The following is a 20,455-nucleotide window of genomic DNA, read 5'->3' as shown; positions in this document are numbered from 1 at the left end:
TCCAGAAAAGGAGAGAACATGTTTTTCTATTATCCTCCTTTTTGTTACAAATGTTTTCCTGATTAATTTTATTATTTCAAAATTTTAAAAATACATAGGAAAAAATTTTAAATTGCTCACTGTCCCTCAGCTCACTTGAACGGGACTATGGAGCCATGAATGTCAGTGATTTTCTTTATTTGGTGAGTGGTTATTGGGGGACTTTCTAATGCCGACCTGAGCTTCAAGGCCTTTTGCTCTATCTCTGAGGGCCTCTTTTTAATAAAGACTCACAATTAAGCTTTCCTGTTCTTTCACGAGGCCATTACCTACTTGGATCAACTGAGACATAATCCAGAATTTTTGAAGTTCTATAGTCTAGTTTATACCCAATGAACAAACATACCCAATGAGGGATTATTTACTTAAGTATTACCACCCATCTCAAGGGTATAACCAGTAGGATATGGGACAATCAGAATGGATGGCTGTCTTGGAGTGGGGGCTGGGCTGGGGTGTTGGGGCTGAAAGCCTCCCGATGTATGAGGTGTTACCCTTCAGTTAGACTGGTGAAAGTAAGGCACAAGGTCTTATGGGAAGAGCTGTTGGCCTCGTGGTTGGTACTCAGAGATTTGGGGCAACAGCTATCTATCAACTGGTGTAAAAGGTTTTCAATATTTTCACACCGTGTATGTCCTACTATGCCTCCTTTCAAGAAAGATTTGGAACATCTTGATATTGAAAGGACGTAAACAACATAAAAAGAAAAAAACCCACATGCAACAAAGAAAACAGAACAAGAACATATATTGTATATTTAAAATTATTATACCTTTTATTTTTTAATGCTTTATTATTTCTTTAGAGTAGTTGTAGGTTTACAACAAAACTGAGAAGAAAGTGCAGAGGTTTCGCACACACTGCCCATCCTCACACACGCAGAGCCTAGCTGTTATCTGCATCACTTACCGAAGTGGTACATTTTTAGCCAAAGTGAAACCTACACTGACATATCACCCCAAGTTTACCTTGGTCTATTTCTGGGCTCCCTGTTCTGTTCCATTGATCTATTTGTCTATTATTTTGCCAATACCACACTCTCTTGATAACTGGACCTTCATGTCTGTTGTTTGGTAAGATCAGGTGTTCATAGTGCCAGTTTCCTGAGCCCAGAACTCCTATGTTCAACCTACAGCATCTCTTTACCTCCTATGCCCTTAACCTGCTCCACAAAGAAGCTCCTAGAACATTGTAGGTTTGTTGAGGATGGCGTTTTGCACCATTTTTTTTTTTTTTCCAATGGAAGGCATTTCAGGCTTCTGGATAGGCTTGGGTCCCTGAAAAATTAATCAGAGTAGACTTTAAAGCTTAAGCCATAGTCCCGAGTCTTCTAATTTAATGATATTTTTATAGAAAGAAAAATCTGCTACTTTGGCAATTTGGATTAGAAGGCCCAGTCAGTAGAAACTGCCCAGTTCAGCCCTCCATTTCATGATTATGTGGTCCATTTAGCGACACAGGTAGATTGTCTTTCCCAAATGCTTTTCTTCTTAAAAGCTTTGGTCATCAGGTCACCCAGCATTAAAATTCAGCTATCCCCTCCCTAGTAGGTGTGCAGTGCTGACAGAGCAGGAAGTGCCTCCTTCCGCCTCCCACAGGGTCAGACAGAGAAAGAGTGAAACTATGGTTAAGGAGCCGGTTATCATCCTATATTTTAGCATCATTGAATTCATCTTCCCATGTTATGTGATAGAAATTAACTAGCAACAGCAGACCCCACCAACACTATAAGCTACATATGGCCAAGGAGGACTTCTCTCAAGACAAGGAGGTCCCCAACTGTGCCTCCTAACGCCCAGCTTTCTTCTCTTGGATGATGGCTGGTTAGATTTCTCCATGCAAAGGTGTCCATGTTTTAGCTTTTCTCTCACACTGTCCTATGTATTTGTCAGGGGTTTAGAGTATCAAAAATGACTTCTCTCATTTCTAAGGCATTGACCAGTCTTTCAATATACAGGGTCTCATTTCTGAGGCCCCAAACTCAGTGACAAATATTCATCAGCGAAATTTCTCATGTACCCTGAGGATCATTCCCTACCTTAATCCCTAAGTGAAAGATGGAAAAGATACAAGAAACAGAAAAAGAAAAGAAAATCACCTGGGATGTGTGCAAGTGTGTGTGTGAGTGTGCGACATATGAGTCGACATGAACGTGTGTGTGTGTGTGTGTGTGTGTAACTATGCAATGTATGCTTGTGCACAAATGTGTGGGCGTGTGAGAGAAATAGTTCTTTATGGGCAAATGCTGCCTCCTAGTGGCATCTCTTACTTTCAAAAGTGTTTGCGAGAACAGTTGGCAATGAATGAAAGAAGATAACCAAGTCTCCTAGGGTCAAGCATCAGGCAACTTTCCGTGTATCTCACCTTTGTTATTTTTATTTTCCCAGTTATACCATTGGGAAGGTAAAGAAACTCAAGCTCGGGGAGGTTATGTCACTTCGTTTATCAGAGTCACAAAGCTAGTGACAGTTACCCAAACTTCAGAACTACGTCTTTCCTACCACTCTCACGCTGCTAATTTAGCGATTAATTTTCCTGGTGGTTTGTCAAAATGATGGCAATCTAAAGTTAGAATTTCACAGCTTTGGGAGAAGTGCTGGAACATTCGTGGAGAGATTTCCTGGCAGGTGGTTGCCAGCGTGTAAGCACGCTGGCTGGGGGATATGCGTATTTCTGAAGGGGAGAGGAGCCGGTGTCTCTCTGTTGATAGCTCCCTTATGGCTCGTCCAAGAGGGCAGGATAGAGCAAGCCACAGGGACAGGGATCGAACGCCAGATGCAGCTTACTTCCGGCGTAAGGATGGAATCCAGCATCACTGTAATAAAGGTGGTAACTCTTTTTCTTCTTTTTTTCTTAGTAGTGAAGAAAAGAAAATAATGCCTCGCAATTCTGTTCCTGCTCTCTTTACACTGCATCTATCTTTTGTCTTACGATTTCTATTTTATGACCTGAAAATAGGAAGTTCTGAATCATTTCCTATCCAATTTAAGGAATTTGCTGGCTGTAGGATTATTGTGATATCGACCTCTAATGTGTTTACATAATAATAATCATTCTTGGTATTTGTAAATTGCTTTCCATTTAGATAGCTGAGATTCATTCATTTATTTCACTCTAATAATACAGAGTATCTTGATAATGCAAAATGGTGAATCAACTGAAACTTGAGTAGTTAGATTCTCAGCTCATGCTAAGTACTGTGTGCAGAGGCATTATTGGTTTTGAAACGATAAATCAAAATATGGAAGTTACGGACCTCATGTCAAATTCTAGAAAAATGGGCAAAGGGCTAAAGGGGTCCTTTGCAAATGAATAAAAAGAAAAAAAAACTAATAGAGATTTTAAAAATATATCAATTTTTCTAAGAGTGGAAAAGGCAAATTAAAGAGGACTGTTTTTAATATACAATTAGCACAGATTAGAAAAATTGTTAATGTGAGATAGCCTCTCTCAGGGACCATTGGGTGGGACTGGAAATTTGCAAAACACTCCTAGAAAGAAATTTGACAATACTGATCAAAAGCCTTAATTTTTTATGCTCATTGGAATATCTTTTATGGAGATAGCTGAAACTTCAACCAAGGTGCATATATTTAAAGATATTTATTGTAACATTATTTATAAGAGTAAAAAATTGCTAATAACTTACATGTCCAATCATGGAAGAAAAATTAAGCAAATTTTGTTGGATCCAAATGATGGAGCAATAAGTAGACAGTAGAGCAATTACACATGCACACACACACACACATACAATTTGAGGAAATATATGCAATTATTAATAGTGGTTATTCTTTAATGGTAGAATTATACATAATTTTTATTTTCTTCTTGAAACCTTTCAGTGTCTTCCAATTTCCGTATAATAGCACTAAAATTTTGTAATCTGATTTAAAAAACAATTCAAAAATCTCCATCTAGAAAAAACATTTCATTTCTCTTTATAGGTAACTTTTGATTTATTATTATCATTTTTAAAATATTTTATTTATTTATTTGAGAGACAGAGAAAAAGAGAATGAGCAGGGGGAGAGGCAGAGGCAGAAGGAGAAGCAGTCTCCCGACTGAGCAAGGAGCCAGATGCAGGACTCAATCCCAGGACCCTGGGATCCTGACTTGAGCCAAAGGCAGATGCTTAACGGACTGAGCCACTCAGGCGCCCCTATTATTCTTGCTAGTAAGTGGGGATAACTGCCTGATAGTCCACTGAAGTGATCCAAAGTCACTAACATTTGTTCTTAGGTATTGTACTTTCTCTTTTATATGTTTATTATTCACAGTCTTTCCAAATAGTGGACAAATTCACATTGAAGCTCTTGAAGCCCTGACTCAAAAAAATTTTAGAGGAAAAATAGAGTAAATTTCAAAATTTTGGGTCTGAGTCCATTTTCCCAAAAGAGTGCTATTTTTGGAGAGATTTGAGGCTATTTAGAAAGCAAAGCAGAACTTAAAATATGTTTAATCACTTCACCTAGAGAATCACTGGCCACATTTGATTTGTATTCTTACATGTTTTCCTTTCTTTGTGTGTCTGGCACGTATGTAAAATAGAATCATCATATTTTGTAATGCACTTTTAGTATTTATTAGTGCAGACTTCTACTTTCGATATGACTCTTTAAGGCAATTAAGGTATCACAAGAATGCCTTTAGGAAATTGTAAGTTGCGTTTTTTTTTTAATTTAAAGATTTTATTTATTTATTTGACAGATCACAAGTAGGCAGAGAGGCAGACAGAGAGAGAGGAGGAAGCAGGCTCCCTGCTGAGCAGAGAGCCCGATGCGGGGCTAGATCCTAGGGTCCTGGGATCATGACCTGAGCTGAAGGCAGGGGCTTTAACCCACCAAGCCACCCAGGCACCGCTTATGGTCATGTTTTTACTATCATGTTCATATTCTATTATCGACTGTGTTACCCTTGGTTTTTTAAAAATTGAGGTTAAATATTACTAGTTTTTGAAACAAACTTCTTTCATTTAAGTCACTTGTAGCTGATAGAAAATAATAGGTATTTTTGGAAACAATATTTTCAATGATAATGTTTCAATTTCAATCCGGTTTCTAACGCTGGAGCTAAAACAAGGTTGGGTATATATTTTCTTATCCTGACTTTATAATGACTATATAGTGTTTGCTTTATCTCCCCTCTATTCCCATAACATACTTTTTATATACCTTTCAAGCCAGGTGATGTAATCTGATTCCAAATATGGTTATTTGGTGTTTGTCTTATTACCTCCTACTATACGTTAAACTTTTGGAGGGTGGAAACTCATCTTTGTTTTCAAACTCCTGAAGCTTTGTTGAAGCTGGAGCCATTTGTGAAGTCCCCTTCTCTGAGAAAGGAATCCTGATCCTTGTCCTTCAGCACAAAGGTGAGCTACTAAAATGTCACGTTAATACAGCGGGATGCCCCATTTCCTGACCACACAAGTGTTCTTCCTTGATTCAAATTAGACCAATCAAGTGCACTCTCCCAGGAAGAAGTTTGGATTCAGAACAGTTAGTCTTCCGGGGCCTCTTGAATGAAAGCTTTGTAAACTAGGAAGTTAAGGGTGGCCATGTTCCACCACAGGTGCAGAGAAAGGCTCAAAAGACCCGTCTGCCTTCATTCTTTGACTGATAAACATTTACAGATTGTCTGTAAGTGGCAGGTATTCTGCAAGGTGCTGAGTCTCCAATGATAAACACAGCATATATGGTTCCTCTCCTTGTGGATCCTACAAACATTTGAGAAAGATTGCTAGTTTAGTGAATAATTGATTACAAATTTTGATAAATGCAATGAAGAGAAGGAACAGGGGCTTTGAAAGAGAATAATGGGTGCATTAAGAATCGATGAAGGATTGAGTAAGTGACATTTAAGCCGAGGTGAAGAGCAAGGTGTTAGAACATTCCTGGTAGAGGAAACATTCCCTGTAGATACATACTAGATGTTCACTGACACCTAGTAGCATTCAATAAATACATTTTCAGCTGAAAATTATCATGCATTGTAAGAAAACCAGACACAGAAGTCCTATTAGTTGGTTGCCCTAGGTGTTTGGCCTTAAAAGGTTTATGTGAAGCTCTATTTTTCAGGCCACATAAGCTTGGGGCCATATTGCAGCAGTCACAAAAGAGTATTTATCTGTCTTCACCCTTGAGGTCCCTGAGTGAACTCTGATTCTCGCCATTTCTTCCCAAATATTAATGAAGGTTCCTAGGGTGGGTCTCATGCATGCTGTGTATGTTACTAAACTATCATAGGCTTGCATCATTTATTTTTCTCTAAGTGCCCGTAGCTATGAGGATGCTGTTATTCTCACTTCTTGTCTCTGATGCTTGATGAAGGTGTTCCTGGTGCTAATTTTCACTGATGCTGCCTTGAGGTTGCTGGTGCCCACACTAGGGGCAATGTTGTCTGTACTGAGTGTGCTACCTTCAGAAATTACATTCACAAATGCCGGTTATGGCTTCTGTTCTCAATGGTTAAATGGGTAATCAATCCACACCCAGGAGTTCTTAACCTAGATTCTATGGATGGGCTTCAGAAATTCTGGAAACCCTTTGATTTGTATCCATATTGTGGGGCATGGGGGCATTTGATGGTGAAGGAGGAAGGAAGGAAGGTTATACATTTTTAATATTTTCGAAGGATGTTCCTTACCTCTAAAGATTAGGAATGACTCTGTTACAACAACAGGAGGAGAACTGGAAGCCATTCCAAGGCCAGCACTGTGCTTTATGGAGAATAGCCTTTCTCTTCAATTTTTTTTATCGTCATGGAACCAGACCTGCTCACCATCTCTTAGGATGAGTTACTTCCTAGCAGTTCCTTGATTCTCATGTAAAGAGATTCTTTATATTTTCCACCAGACTGCTCACTAAGATGTATATAGGCTTAAATCCCAAGAGAAACGCAGCTTAGTCTCAAACTGGTATCCCAGCTTCATATTTATAACATAAATGACACTAATAACCTCCATGCATATCATAACAATATTTTCGTCTGCATAAATATATATGTATGTACAGTTGACACTTGAACAACATAGGGATTATCCATGTTGAAAAGCCATGTGTAATTTTTAACTCTCCCAAAACCTAACTACTAATAGTCAATTTTGACCAGAAGTCTTACTGATAACACGAATAATTGATTAATACATATTTTGTGTGTTACATGTATCATTTACTGTATCCTCACAATAAAGTAAGGCAGAGATAAGAAAATCATAAGGAAAGAAAAAAAACATTTACAGGACTATACTGTTGTTATTTATGGGAAAAAATTGGTGTATAAGTGGACCCAGGCAGTTCCAACCCATGTTGTTCAAGGGTCAATATACTTTTTTTTTTTTTTTAAGATTTTATTTATTTGACAGACAGAGATCACAAGTAGGCAAGAGGCAGGCAGAGAGAGAGAGAGGAGGAAGCAGACTCCCTGCGGAGCAGAGAGCCCAATGCGGGGCTCAATCCCAGGACCCTGGGATCATGACCCAAGCTGAAGGCAAAGGCTTTAATCCACGGAGCCACCCAGGCACCCCCAATATACTTTTTAAATGAAAAAATTGGCAGTCTCATAGTTCTTAAAAGTGGAAAGGGAGATTTTCTTATCTTCTTACCTTCTTTCACTTATTTAGGGAAAATACTTAAGAAGTCTACTTTCTTAATTTTTTTTAGTAATGACTTTTTACTTTCAATCATATTTTTCCTGCAATTATTTCTGCTCAGATGAACTTGACTTTATTTTTACCTTTGATCTCTTTTTTCACCTTCCTTTTTTTTGCTCATTTCATTTAGACATCAATTGTCAAAAACTCATTTCACGTTCTCCCTTCAATGTGGTTATATATTTCGAACTTCACTGAGTGGTCAAATTCTTGCAGTTAATTGCTTGCATGGGTTTTGCATCCCTGAATCTCATTGCAAATGATCTGGATGACTGATCATTCTTTAGCCATAAACATGCTTTGGAAATATGCTTTGGAAAACTAATTTCTAAAGCATTTCAGTTTCCTTCCTTTAGCCTTTATAATTTGTCATGGAAACAATGAAGAACTGTTGATGCTTATTTCTGGTAGGATGAGTTTGAAAAAGCACCTTGGAGAGAATACGATTTCCCTCTGGAAGCTTGAAAGTAACGAGTTACTTTCTTTATGGAAAAACTGAAAAGTTGCTTCAAGCTGTGCTTATGTTAGATTTGGCATCACACTGAGTGTATCGCGGATACTGCAGAAGAAATCCTGTTGTGAAATTAGATGAGAAACAGTGGTAAACTGAATTTCACTTAAGTGAGTGTTTTTACAATTTAAATTTTGTTTCTGCCTGGTATTTGGATAAATATACTTCAGAGCTCTTCCAGAAATGTAATAGAAGACCAAAAAATATCACAACATAGCAACGCAGACATGGAGACTGCCGTTGAGGTGCTTGAGACTTCCTGGGAGTAAAACAAATTACATTTTCCCACTGGATCTTGCTATTCTACACAGGACTGGTAAACACAAAACCCTTTATTTTATTTCAGCATCCTCAGAATTTGGGGCCCAGTTTCTTTAGACCTCGGAGAGTTCTGAATGCAAAAAACCAAAAACCAAAACCAAAAACCAAAACAAAACAAAACAAAAAACAAGCTAATGCTCACTTTCCCCCTTTAATCCGACCTCATCATTCACCTTTGGTTCCCACTTCTGAGATACCAGGCAGTACATTCTCACTTCTGTAGACTCAATGACGTCTGTCCACATGGGCACACCCTTCTGTGAACACCCCTCCAGCTATTCTATTTCTTTTTACCCTTTACCTGTTTCTTCTCTACAACACCTAAAATGTTCACAAGAGACTCTCCTCGCTGGATGACCCAGGAGAGCAGTGTGCCGACAGCGATCGTGTTACCTTGGGAACCTCTGCCTACGTACCATCAGGCTGCTCAGCCAGCTTGGAGGCTGCGCGACACCCGGGAACGTCGCCATGGCAACAGCGCCCGGCGCGCTCACCGGGATCTGGAGGGAACGAGTACGGAAGTCCCGCCTCCGAATTGCCGGGAGCGTCGCCATGGCAACGGCGCCGCGCGCAGGTCGCGAGCGGCGGGGTGGGAAGGGGGCGGGGAATGAGGGCGCGGAAGTCCCCGCCCCTGGGCTGCTAGGGCGGCGGCGACCGCCGCGGCCCGCAAGGATTTGAAACCGTTTTTTCTGTGGCGGAGGTGGCGGCGGCGGCGCGGCCGACCGGAACGCTTGCATGTAGGGGCGCCAGGTTCTCGACTTCCCGAATTTCCCCGCCCCGACCCTACACCCGGGTTCTCGAGTGGAATTTTGCGCGGGAGGGCGGCCGCCCCTCCGTGCGGGCCCGTTCGGGGAGGGGCGTCGCCCCGCAGGCCCCGGGCCCGTTCGCAAGGCCTGTGGGGCGCGCGCCCGGCTGGGGGGTGAGGGTGAGGGGGGGTATTGAGGGTGGGGCTGGGGCGTCGGGGCGCGGACCGCTGCGATTCCACTTGGGGGTGAAACCCATTCCCGGAAAGTTCTGGGTAAAGTTTGCTAGATGGATGGAGCTGGTCGGCAGGACGCGGTCCCGAGGTCGGACCGCAAGGTTGGTGCTGGGGAGGAGAAATCTGTGTCCTGCACAGGGCAGGCGAGCGGCCGCGGCCTCGCGGGCTCGCAGCCCCCCGCCCCGCGCCCGCTGGCCGCTGAGACACGGGAAGTTCCTCCGAGGACAGGATGGGCGACCCCGGAGTTAGGGCCGGACGGGTGTGCTGGCTCCCGTGTGGGCGACAGTCCTGACGCCCGAGTCCTCGGAATGGCCTGGCCCGGCGTCACGGCGTGCGTGCGGGGGACACCGAGTGTCCCCGAGGTCCGGGGTTCAGGAGAACAGCACCGGTGCAGACGAACAGCTTTTGTTCTGATCCTTGTGTGGCTGTTTTAGCATTTGTCCATTATATTCAGAGATGAGTAAAAATAAGGTACAGAAGGCGAACGGAGTGACAGGGGCCTCTGCGTGGTGGCCAGGCTGCAGTCTAGACGGCGCGCACGACGGCGGGCACACAGTGTCCAGGCCCAGCTGCCACTTTCCGTGAGACTGACTCTAGGGCAGTCACTCCACGCCGCTGAGCCTCGACTTCCTCCCTGGGGAAATGGCCATGAAAGAGGGCCGGTCTCCCAGGGCGATGACTGGGAACCGTTTGTAAAGCGCACAGCATGCTGCTGGCACCGTCGGGGAAGTCCTAGTCCGTGCTCTGGTAACTGTCCAAGCATCACGTGCACCTGTAAAACTTCTGATTTACCGAGGGACGCAGGTCAAGTTTTCTGGAATGACTCACCATGCATTTAAAATAATGGTTTGAGGAAAACTGATTTTTGCAACTTCCAGGAGTTTGTTTATTGTGTTTGGCCGAGGTGTATTCTTTGGCAGTGTGGCTTCTTTTCTCCCAAGGCCTTTTAATATGGGTGGCTTGCATCTGCTTTGCTGATGCCTGTGGAGGCTAAGCACCTTGAGAAGGTCTTAGCCCATTTAATAGGTGTCCACATGTAAATAGGTTTAAAAAAAGTCAATGCCAGTGAGTTAAATAAAAGACGTGGTCAAATATAGATTATTACCATAAGCAAGAGTGACCCAACTGAGTTCTTTTTTTTGCTTTTAAAGTAATTTATGTGATTGGGTAGGCACATGAGACATACTGAAATACAGTTTTAAGTAGTGATCAACCTTTTTGCCTAGTTGGAACTAAGTAGATAATAGTTTGTTTACAAGATGTAATTTGGGTAGCAAGAATTCCTTGAAGGTTTGAAATAACTTAATTTTTTCCTTTTTGCATTTCTTAATTTTGTTGGCAAATAAGTAAAGGATAAGGAGATGTAGATTTTTAGCTTTTTCCCAATATCACATTGACCCTTGATTGAGTTTTTAAAAAAAGTGTACTCCACTATTGTGTCATTATAGTGATTGCCTTTCTGCTTTTCAAAATATGTCTTTATTAGTTGGAGATGTCTCTGATGTTTATGTAAATGCCCAAGAGGTCAGATATAATGGATCTGAGAGCTAGGGATTTCAGAATTTTAATCTGAGCTTTGTGCTTAATTTCATGGCTTTGAGGCAGTATTTCAGCTGTTGAGTTTTAGTTTTCCCTAATATTAAACACTAACATCTCCTGTGTGTGTCAAAGGATTTATTGTGAATTAGTGATTATTAGAAATTTTTTTGTTTTAGCTTTATCTATGGGTGTTCTCAGGCAAATGTTTGAGCACCTGTGCAGGTTGCACTGTTTCAGTCTGGGAGTACTCCTAGGCTAGAGTGGTGCTTAAAATTGTGAGTTTGGGAGGTTCTATTTGTGTTTTCATCCATTTTAATAGTTACTTTTTAGCTTTATGATCTAATATCCTGCAGTAGTAACATAGCCCTCTGCTACCAAGTACCTTAACAGGTGTAATTATACAGGAATGCCATTAGTTAGTGTAGGAATGCCAGATGACCAACCAAACATCCCCAAGCCAACTAACCAATCAGAACATGCATTTAAATAAAATTTGACTTAACCATGTCTTACATTTGAAAATATGTTTCTTCTACTGTGATGCACCAGGTAGGATGACCAGTTATGGTAAATAAGAATTAAGGCCATGTACTATTTCTATTCTAGAAGATCTATTTGGTACTTGCAACAGAATATTCTAAAAGAATTATTAGTCTCACTTTAAAGTGGGACATTATTCTGTATTGTTAGTATTTATGTACCAGTCAGTTCTTGAGCTTCTAATAAGGTGCCACATAATGTGCCAGGTACCTACCAAGACGTGTACGTCATGGGCCCTGCCTTCCAGGAGCATCTCACAGATGGTGGAAGACATGTAAAAAACGAACAGAGATTTACGAAAAATAATGGCACAGTGAGTGCCGCGCCACACATGTGATCAGTGCACACGGAGAAGGGAACACAGGAGTCTGGGCCGAGTGGGGCAGGATTTTCTCTGAAGCGCCATTTGGGCTGCATTTTCCTGACTGCGGGCAGAGGGAACCCCCTGTGAAGAGGATGTGGAATCATGTCAGGGCTTGGAGTGTTGCAAGAATGGCGCAGAGGTCATGGGCAGGGATGTGGCCCTTGGTGGGTAGAAGAATTAGGCAGAGAGGTGAGAGGTGGGCTCAAATGCAAAGGCACTCGTAGGCCCAACTTTGGGTTTGGGTATATGTTGATGCAGTAGGTCAAGAGAGATTCTTAAATAGAGAGTGATATGCTTAGCTTTGCACTTAGGGAACTTACTCTGGTACCAGTGACTGAAGTAGGGAAACCAGACGGTGGGGAGGTCGGCTGGAGGAGGGCAAGGGAGTGGTGGGAAGGGCTTTCTCGGAGATGGTGACAGTGAGAAGCGAGACACCAGCAGGTCTGGAGACATTTCTGAGTATTTGTTGCTATATTGGCTTGAGGGGGGTTTAGAGAGTGGGAACAGTGGAGGGGACGGAGGCCATGGGGATGGAAAGTTTGGACCCACGAGGAGGTAACTGAGAGGTGATGGAAATCCTGGCATTAGAGACGATAGTTAATGCTTCAGACACAGAAGCAAAGGAGGGAAGGAGGTATTCTGTTCTCTTAGAGGTAAGCCACCACTGGATTATTTTTCCCATGAAAGAGGAGGTAAGATTTTTTTAAAATTGAGAGTGAGGGGAGACAAGAGCAGTTTGAGGGGCTTTGAGCAGCTTTTAAGCTGCTTTGTGGAGGAGGAACTAGGGAAAGACACGTGGAGGGCTCGGTAAGGTGGGAAGCTGTCTGACTGCAGGCAGCGCCATCTTTCTCCCAAGCCCCTTCCTGAGGGAATGAAGGCGGGCGTCGCGGGAGCGCGGTCTTGCTGAGGAAAGTGTGCGGATTTCTAACTTAAGGAATTTCTTCAAAACCTATTGACTTTTGGGATTCACCTTCTTATAGGTAGTGTTTTTCTTGCCAATTTGGAAGAAATGCGAGGACTAATGTTAAGGTTTTTTTGAGGGGAATTAAAAATTTTGAATGTACAGTTAAAAATCACTTTTTTGGTATACAGTTCACTGAACTACTACACATGCATAGAATAGGGTCTTATAACCTCCTGTGCAGACAGTAAACAGAACAATTTCCAACACCCCAGCTCCTTCCCTTGTGCCACTTCTTTGTATTCAGCCTGTCCCCCAACTGCTAACCCCTGTGAACCGCTGATCTGTTCTCTATACTCCTACTGTTCGCCTTTCTAGAATGTCATACAAATGGATAGCTTGAGTAGATAGCCCTTTGAGGATGGTTTCTTTCACTCCGCGCAATACATTTGGGGGTTATCCATGCCCTGTATGTTAGTAGTTGGTCTCTTTTCTGCTGCTGGGCCCTCCCTCCGTTGGGCGGATACACCGCAGTTTGTTTCCCCGCTGAGGGACATTTGCATTATTTCCTGTGTTTGGTGATGATCCAAGAGCAAAGCTGCTTCAAGCCTTATATTCAGGTTTTTGTGTGATTATAGACGTTGTTTCACTTGAGTAAATACCCAAGAGTGGGATTTCTGGGTCATATATGGTAAGGGTGTGTTGGACTGTGTAAGAAACTGCTAAATTGTTTTCCAGTGTGGCTGTGCCATTTTGCATTCCTCCCAGAAATTCGTGAGAGTTCTTGTTCCGTGTTCTCACCAGCATTTGGTATCGTTTGTTTGGTATTTTTTATTTTAGCTGTCCTAATAGGTAGAGTGAGATCTCATTGTGATTTTATTTTTATTTTTATTTTTATTTTTTTTTTTTTTAAAAGATTTTTTATTTATTTATTTGACAGAGAGAGATCACAAGTAGGCAGAGAGGCAGGCAGAGAGAGAGGAGGAAGCAGGCTCCCCACTGAGCAGAGAGCCCGATGCGGGACCCGATCCCAGGACCCTGAGATCATGACCTGAGCCGAAGGCAGCGGCTTAACCCACTGAGCCACCCAGGCGCCCTCATTGTGATTTTAATTTGCATTTCCCTAATGGTTAATGACACGGAGCGTCTTTTCATGTGTTTAGTTGTCATTTACACATTTTCTTTGGCAAAGAGACTCTTTTTTTTTTCCTACTTATTTTTGTTGTTTTTTTCCCCTTATGATTGAGTTTTGAGAGTTCTTTGTATGTTTTTCATATAAATCCCTTATGAGATATATGATTTACAAATATTTTTTCCCAGTCTGTGGCTTATCTTTTCAATCCCTTAATGGAGTACTTTGCAGAGCAGTTTTTTATTTTGGTAAAGGTCAGTGTGATAATTTTTCTTTTATAGGGAGTGCTTTTGGTCATCATATCTGAGATATTTTGTCTAATCCAAGGTCATGAAGATTTTCTCCTATGTTTTCTTCTAAGAGTATTATAGTTTTACATTTTACACTTTAGGGCTTTAATTTCTTTTAATTTTTGTATGCAGTGTAAGGTCTAGGCCAAGATTTATTTATTCACTTTGTATATGGATGTCCAATTGTTAAGGCGTTTAAAACCTCTGTTATAAAACCTGTTATTTCTCCAAAAATTGCACTTTTGTCAAATACTAGCTGTCCATACCTGCATTGGTCAATTTCTGAAATCTAGTCGGCCCTGTGAGCCTGTGTGTCTTATGCTCTCACCAGTACTACATGGTCATGATTCCTTAGCTTGATAGCACATCTTAAGATCAGATAATTGAGTTCTCCAACTGTGGGTTTTTTTTTTTCCCCCAGAATTGTTTTTGATATTCTAGCTCTTTTACATTTTTACATAAATTTTAGAACCAGCTTGTGCACATTTACAAAGAATACTGCTGGAATTTTGATTAGGACTGCAACATATCTATAGGTCAATTTGGGGATATTTAACACTATTTAACACTAATGAGTTTTTCTTGATCTCTTTCATTAGAGTTGTGTAGTTCTCAGCAGACAGATCTTAATATTTTAATTTTAAATCTTTTATAGACTGAATTATGGAAATTGGAAGTGAAGAAGAAAAATGGGAGAAGCTGGATGCAGAATTTGATCACTTTGTGGTAGATATGAAGCCCTTTGTTCTAAAATTACCCCATAGGTCAGGTAAGATTATGATTGCAAACCAGATTTTAAGATTAATTTTTCTTTATATTATCTTTTCAAACCAGTGAATTATCACAATGAAGAGAACGCTTAATTTCTTTTTTTTTTGGTGAAAGATTTATTTATTAGAGAGTAAGTGTGTGCATGTGAGCAAGGGGAAGGGGAGAGGGAGAGAGAGAATCTAAAGCAGACTCCTTGCTGAGCGCAGAGCCCGATCTGGAGCTCGATCTCACTATCCTGAGATCACGATCTGAGTTGAAACCAAGAGCTGGATGTTCAACTGACTGAGCCACCTAGGCGCCCCCAAAAGCTAAATTTCTTTAATCACAGTTTCATGTTAAGCTGATGTAGAATTGTGTGCTTTGAGCTATTCAAGGGTATATAGAAATTTAGTGATAATATCCTAGTAAACTGTGGGAAGATCTAGTAAACTAGATCTGTAAACTGTGGAAAGAGTGTGATATCACTCTCAGACATCATGAGTTTAAAGCCCGTGGATCTCTAATGTTAGCTACAGCTGTTTCTTCCTGCATCTTTTTCCTCCCTGAAGTGCTTCCTCTTTCAGGAGCCTACTACTATCCATCTGTTCTCCGACAGTTTTATTTATCAAAGCAGAAAAAAGAGTCTATTGATCTTGTATGCTTATTGGTTGACTGAATGAAATCAATTGTGAATGAGTTTTTGTTACTATCTTGTCTGTGCTTCCTGGCCTGTTTAATAATGGGATGAGAGTCTTTGTATCAAGTCAAAGACTTTCAGATGACTTAGGCATCAGAGAACAATTGGAGAGAGTTTGGGGAGCCAGGATGATTCTTGAAGCCATTGTAGGCTGTAAAGGTTAATGGCATTTGTTAGTGGGGAATAGCGCCAAGATACTCTGGCTTCTACCCATGTTTTGTCCAAGTTCCCTGTTTCCCTGAGGTGTATAAGTCAAGTCCATGTTCAAAATGAGGAAGCAGCTTCATATTAGATATTTGTTCCAGGGGTCTGCACTGGGAGAAGGGAATGTAGTGTATGAGTTATACATTCTGTGGTCACCTTCTATTCTGGGGCTATGGCCTTACTTAGGATAGCTTGGCATGGTCTTCCTTCTAAGCTTCTTTCTCTACTCTCTTCTTTTGCCTCATCAGACTGCATCTTTTTCCTCCCTGAAGTGCTTCCTCTTTCAGGAGCCTACTACTATCCATCTGTTCTCTTCATTCTCCCTTTGCTAGTCTTTAAGATACATATTTCATGTCCTGTGGCTCAGTCATGATCATTTGTATTGTTTGTACATTATTTGATTAATTGTATTTCTATTTCATGATATCTATACTGTGTTCTTTTCTGATATTTCCTACCTTTTTTGGGGTCTTTTTTATTCTATTCTTTTGTATTTCTATTTCTCTTCTTTTCTATTTCATGATATCTATACTGTGTACTGTGTTCTTTTCTGATATTTACTACCTTTTATTTTGTCTTAGATCTGCTGATTTGGACAAATTTGTATTAAGTCTCTCATATTTCATTTAAAAAAATTTTTTAAAAAGATTTTACTTATTTATTTGACAGACATATCACAAGTAGGCAGAGAGGCAGGCAGAGAGAGAGAGAGGAGGAATCAGGCTCCCCGCTCAGCAGAGAGCCCGATGAGGGGCTCAATCCCAGGACCCTGGGATCATGACCTGAGCCGAAGGCAGAGGCTTAACCCACTGAGCCACCCAGGCGCCCCTTCATTTTCTTTTAAAAATGGATGTTAGGTTCGGGCACCTGGGTGACTCAGTGGGTTAAAGCCTCTGCCTTCGGCTCAGGTCATGATCCCAGGGTCCTGGGATTGAGCCCCTAATCGGGCTCTCTGCTGAGCGGGGAGCCTGCTTCCTTCTCTCTCTCTCTCTGCCTGCCTCTCTGCCTACTTGTGATGTGTCTGTCAAATAAATAAGTTAAATCTTTAAAAAAAAAAGGATGTTAGGTCGTAAGGTTGGATTAATTGTAATCTTTGGTTCATGACTCATTGTCAGTATTGGTATATCCTGCCCTTTAATTAATTAATTCATAATGAATGTTCTAGAACTCACATCCCAATCAAGAGCTGGAATAATGATGAAAACGTATATCTTCTTATAGCTAAATGCTACTTAACAATAATGGCTTTCCCCAGTACTTTAAGTAGAGTAAAGAATTCTTTTCATGGACTAAATTATACTAAATTTTGGCCATTAGGTTATTATTTAGATTTCAGTTTGCAACAAGGTATATAGAAAGTACATAATTTGAAAAAAGTGTTTTCTTAAGTTTATCAGTTTCACTTTTTCCCCCCCTCAAAATACACCAAGTATTTCATGAAGTTTGCTTTGTGATTATATAATTTTCAAAGCTAAAAATACAAAAGTTCTTTAAAGGTTAGCCCTCATACCTGTAAGTGATAAATCTGGTATAAGCAAAGTGGTAAATCCGGCCTGAGTGATTTTTGTAGGTAAAACAGTAAATGAATATGACCTTTAGAAATAAGAGATTAAAGCAGAGTTATGATTTATGTTAGATATATAATCCTTAAATTGAGTTAAACTGATAAAAGATTAATCTCAAAATAGTTTTCATGAGACAGGAAAATAATTCTGTGTAGTGGTCAGATAAGGTAGTCAATGGGTCATTTTATGTGGATTATATGTATATTTTTAAAGTAGTTTTTAAAGGGATAATTATTTTGCTAACTTACATGTTGATAGCCCTCAATTATTTTTAGAGAGGTTAAAAGAAAACCATGAATTAATCAACTACAAATCTGAAATTTATCAGCTTAGTAAATAAAACACTTGAGATTGAATTTTAGGGTAAGTTTAAAATGCTTAAGTAAGATTGCATTTCAGCTCTCCTTTGGTTTGTATAATTAGAATTACAGAAAGATTTTTCAGCCCAGCTAAAATTATCTTAGAGATGTATTTATAGCATAATTTTTCTCAGAAATTATTCAATAGCGATCAGAGATTTTATTTTTGAGAACATATTTCATTTGATCAGGCATTTGTCTTGCCTGATCACTAACTAAAAAAGTTAACCTTTTCACGGGTTGGCAAACCATAGCCTCCCAGGGCCAAAACCAGCTTGCTGTCTTTTCTCTAAAGTTTTATTAGAAAATACTGCTGCCCATTTGATCACATGTAGCCTGGGGCTGCTTTCATGTTATGGTGGCAGAGTCAAGTAGTCATGTCAGGGACCGGCTGGCCAGCACAGCCAAAAATGACGGCCTGGCATTTTACAGATAACGTTTGCCGCCCCTGGTCTAGACCAAAAAAGATGTTTCGTAGGCCTTTACTGTTTTATTTTCTGAAAAATCAAGTTTCTAATGGTTCTTATGTATTTCTAGAACGGCAGAGGTGTGCACTCTGGATCAAAAAACTGTGTGAGCCTTCAGGAACAGGTGCAGGAATAATGGGCAGGAAGAATCGGAACCTGTATGCCAAACTGCTACTGCACATGCTGAAGCGAGGAGTGCTCGAAGGCCCCTTTACACACCGACCTGAACCGGGGACACTGAAAACCTTACCTTCGTACATGGTAGGTGTCATTTACCAAGAGGTGTCTCAGCTTCATTTCTTTAAAAATGTGAACTCATCATCCCAGTTGGGAATGGTTATATTATTACGTTACAAGTCCTGGATAATATATAAGTTAAAACTGTTTTTTTCCTTCCTGATTCACTTTTTCCCCCTTTGAAGAGAAACCAGATATTGGCCTTATGGGGATTATGCATATTAATCTAGCCATCCCACAATATTCTCCCGAATTTCTGAAAAACAGAAAGTAAACTTCTTAATATTGAGCCTTCGTTTCCCCACTAGTTTTCACTGGACAACATTAACCATTATTTATGTATATCAGTGAATTTTAGTTTATTAATCTCACATACATCATTTAAAAATCATGAGAGGTTGGATTGAGTGACTTTCTACTCCAATAAAATGACGATAGTAAGTTGGAGTTTATACTTCATTTAATTTCACTATCAAAATCAGCTGTTACAGAAATAGTTATAATTATGTTTGATTGGTGAGTTGCCACTGTCTTGATCTTTGTAACCATGAAATATGCCTTGGTTTGTGTGGTGTTTGAATACTTGAGAAACCTGACTTGAGTACTTGGTATTGATAGCTGTTATTAGGATATTTATCTATTTAAAAAAAATGACTTTGGTTAACTTAAACCAAAATGCAGTGAAGAGGCCTACTGCGCACTAGATGGTAATTTTGTTGATCAAGGAGAGATGCCAAAAGTTGTAATGCTGGTTCCAACTGTATGGTAAAGTAGAGCCGCGTATTTTCCTTCATCAGTGGGCTTGGGGGTAGTAGTAAAGTTTCTGGTTAATGCAGAGTTTCCTTCAGAAGTGTGTCAGGAAGCTCTGCTCACTTTAAAAGCAATTAGTGGGCCACTGCCATTCTTCTTAAAGACTGAAGGTAGAACCTTGTCTGAAGCACCTTCAGATGTTGAGATATGGGTATGTTGCGTCATGTTTTTCCATTCATACTCATTTCACAGACTCATTGGAAGGTTTGATTTCACAAATAGTAACAATGAGAAGGCCCAGGGACCCACCTTGAATCTTCTAGTTAGTTTATGGCCAGAACTAAACTCCAGGTCTTCACCTCTATTGCTCCTCCTTTACCTTATCGAGGGATTCTTAATTTCTGTTTCTGATTTTTATGGATTGTGGTTTCTCTGTCCGCTGATTTTTTTGTGTGTGTGCAGAGTAATTAGTGGTGATCACAGAAAGAACTAGAGCACATGATTTAAAAAGAATTTTCGATTTATCTTTTTTTTTTTAAACTGGGATTTCTAGTATTCCATTTCATTTTCACTATCAGTTTATTAGCCATATCTCTCCTTTTTAGTAGTTGCCGTAGGGCTTACAAATTGCATCTTTAAGTTATGGTAGTTTACCTTCAAACATATTATACCAATTTATGAATTATGGAAGAAGCTTCTAAGATTTCCTCCTCCCATTCTTTGTGCTATAAGTTTTCATCTATTTCACTCCTCCATGTATTTTATTTTTAATTTTAATTCCAGTATAGTTAACACATAGCATTATATTTGTTTCTGGTGTATAATATAGTGATTCAATATTCTGTACATCATTCAGTGCTCATTGTGATAAGTGTATTCTTTTTTTTTTCAGGTTTTCTTATTCCCAGTTTTATTTTTTTTTAATTTAATTTTATTTTTTCAGTGTTCCAAGATTCATTGTTTCTGCACCACACCCAGTGCTCCATGCAATACTTGCCCTCCGTAATACCAGCCACCAGGTTCACATATTCCTCCCCACCACTCCAAAACCCTCAGTTTGTTTCTCAGAGTCCACAGTCTCTTATGCTTCATCTCCCCCTCCGATTTCCCCCAATTCACTTTTCCTTTCCTTCTCCTAATGTCCTTCATGTTCCTT

General features: G+C 40.3%; 1 protein-coding gene across 8 annotated transcripts in view; it reads left to right on the top strand.

Moving 5' to 3' along the window:
* The first annotated feature begins 9,147 nt into the window (after positions 1–9,147).
* The window catches only part of CEP112 (centrosomal protein 112), a 410,940-nt gene continuing 399,632 nt past the window's right edge, over positions 9,148–20,455 (top strand). For 7 of the 8 annotated variants that reach the window (XM_059147621.1, XM_059147617.1, XM_059147619.1 and 4 more), the window contains exons 1-3: positions 9,148–9,262; positions 14,926–15,039; positions 18,383–18,573. In XM_059147621.1, the coding sequence (XP_059003604.1) occupies positions 14,934–15,039; positions 18,383–18,573 (297 nt within the window). In that variant the 5' untranslated portion in view covers positions 9,148–9,262; positions 14,926–14,933. Of the gene's footprint in view, positions 9,263–14,925; positions 15,040–18,382; positions 18,574–20,455 lie in introns of those variants that run through there. The other variant, XM_059147622.1, reaches the window with a different exon arrangement.

Source organism: Mustela lutreola, chromosome 15, assembly GCF_030435805.1.
Source record: "Mustela lutreola isolate mMusLut2 chromosome 15, mMusLut2.pri, whole genome shotgun sequence".
Lineage (NCBI taxonomy): Eukaryota > Metazoa > Chordata > Mammalia > Carnivora > Mustelidae > Mustela > Mustela lutreola.
This window is presented reverse-complemented; position numbering and strand designations above follow the sequence as displayed.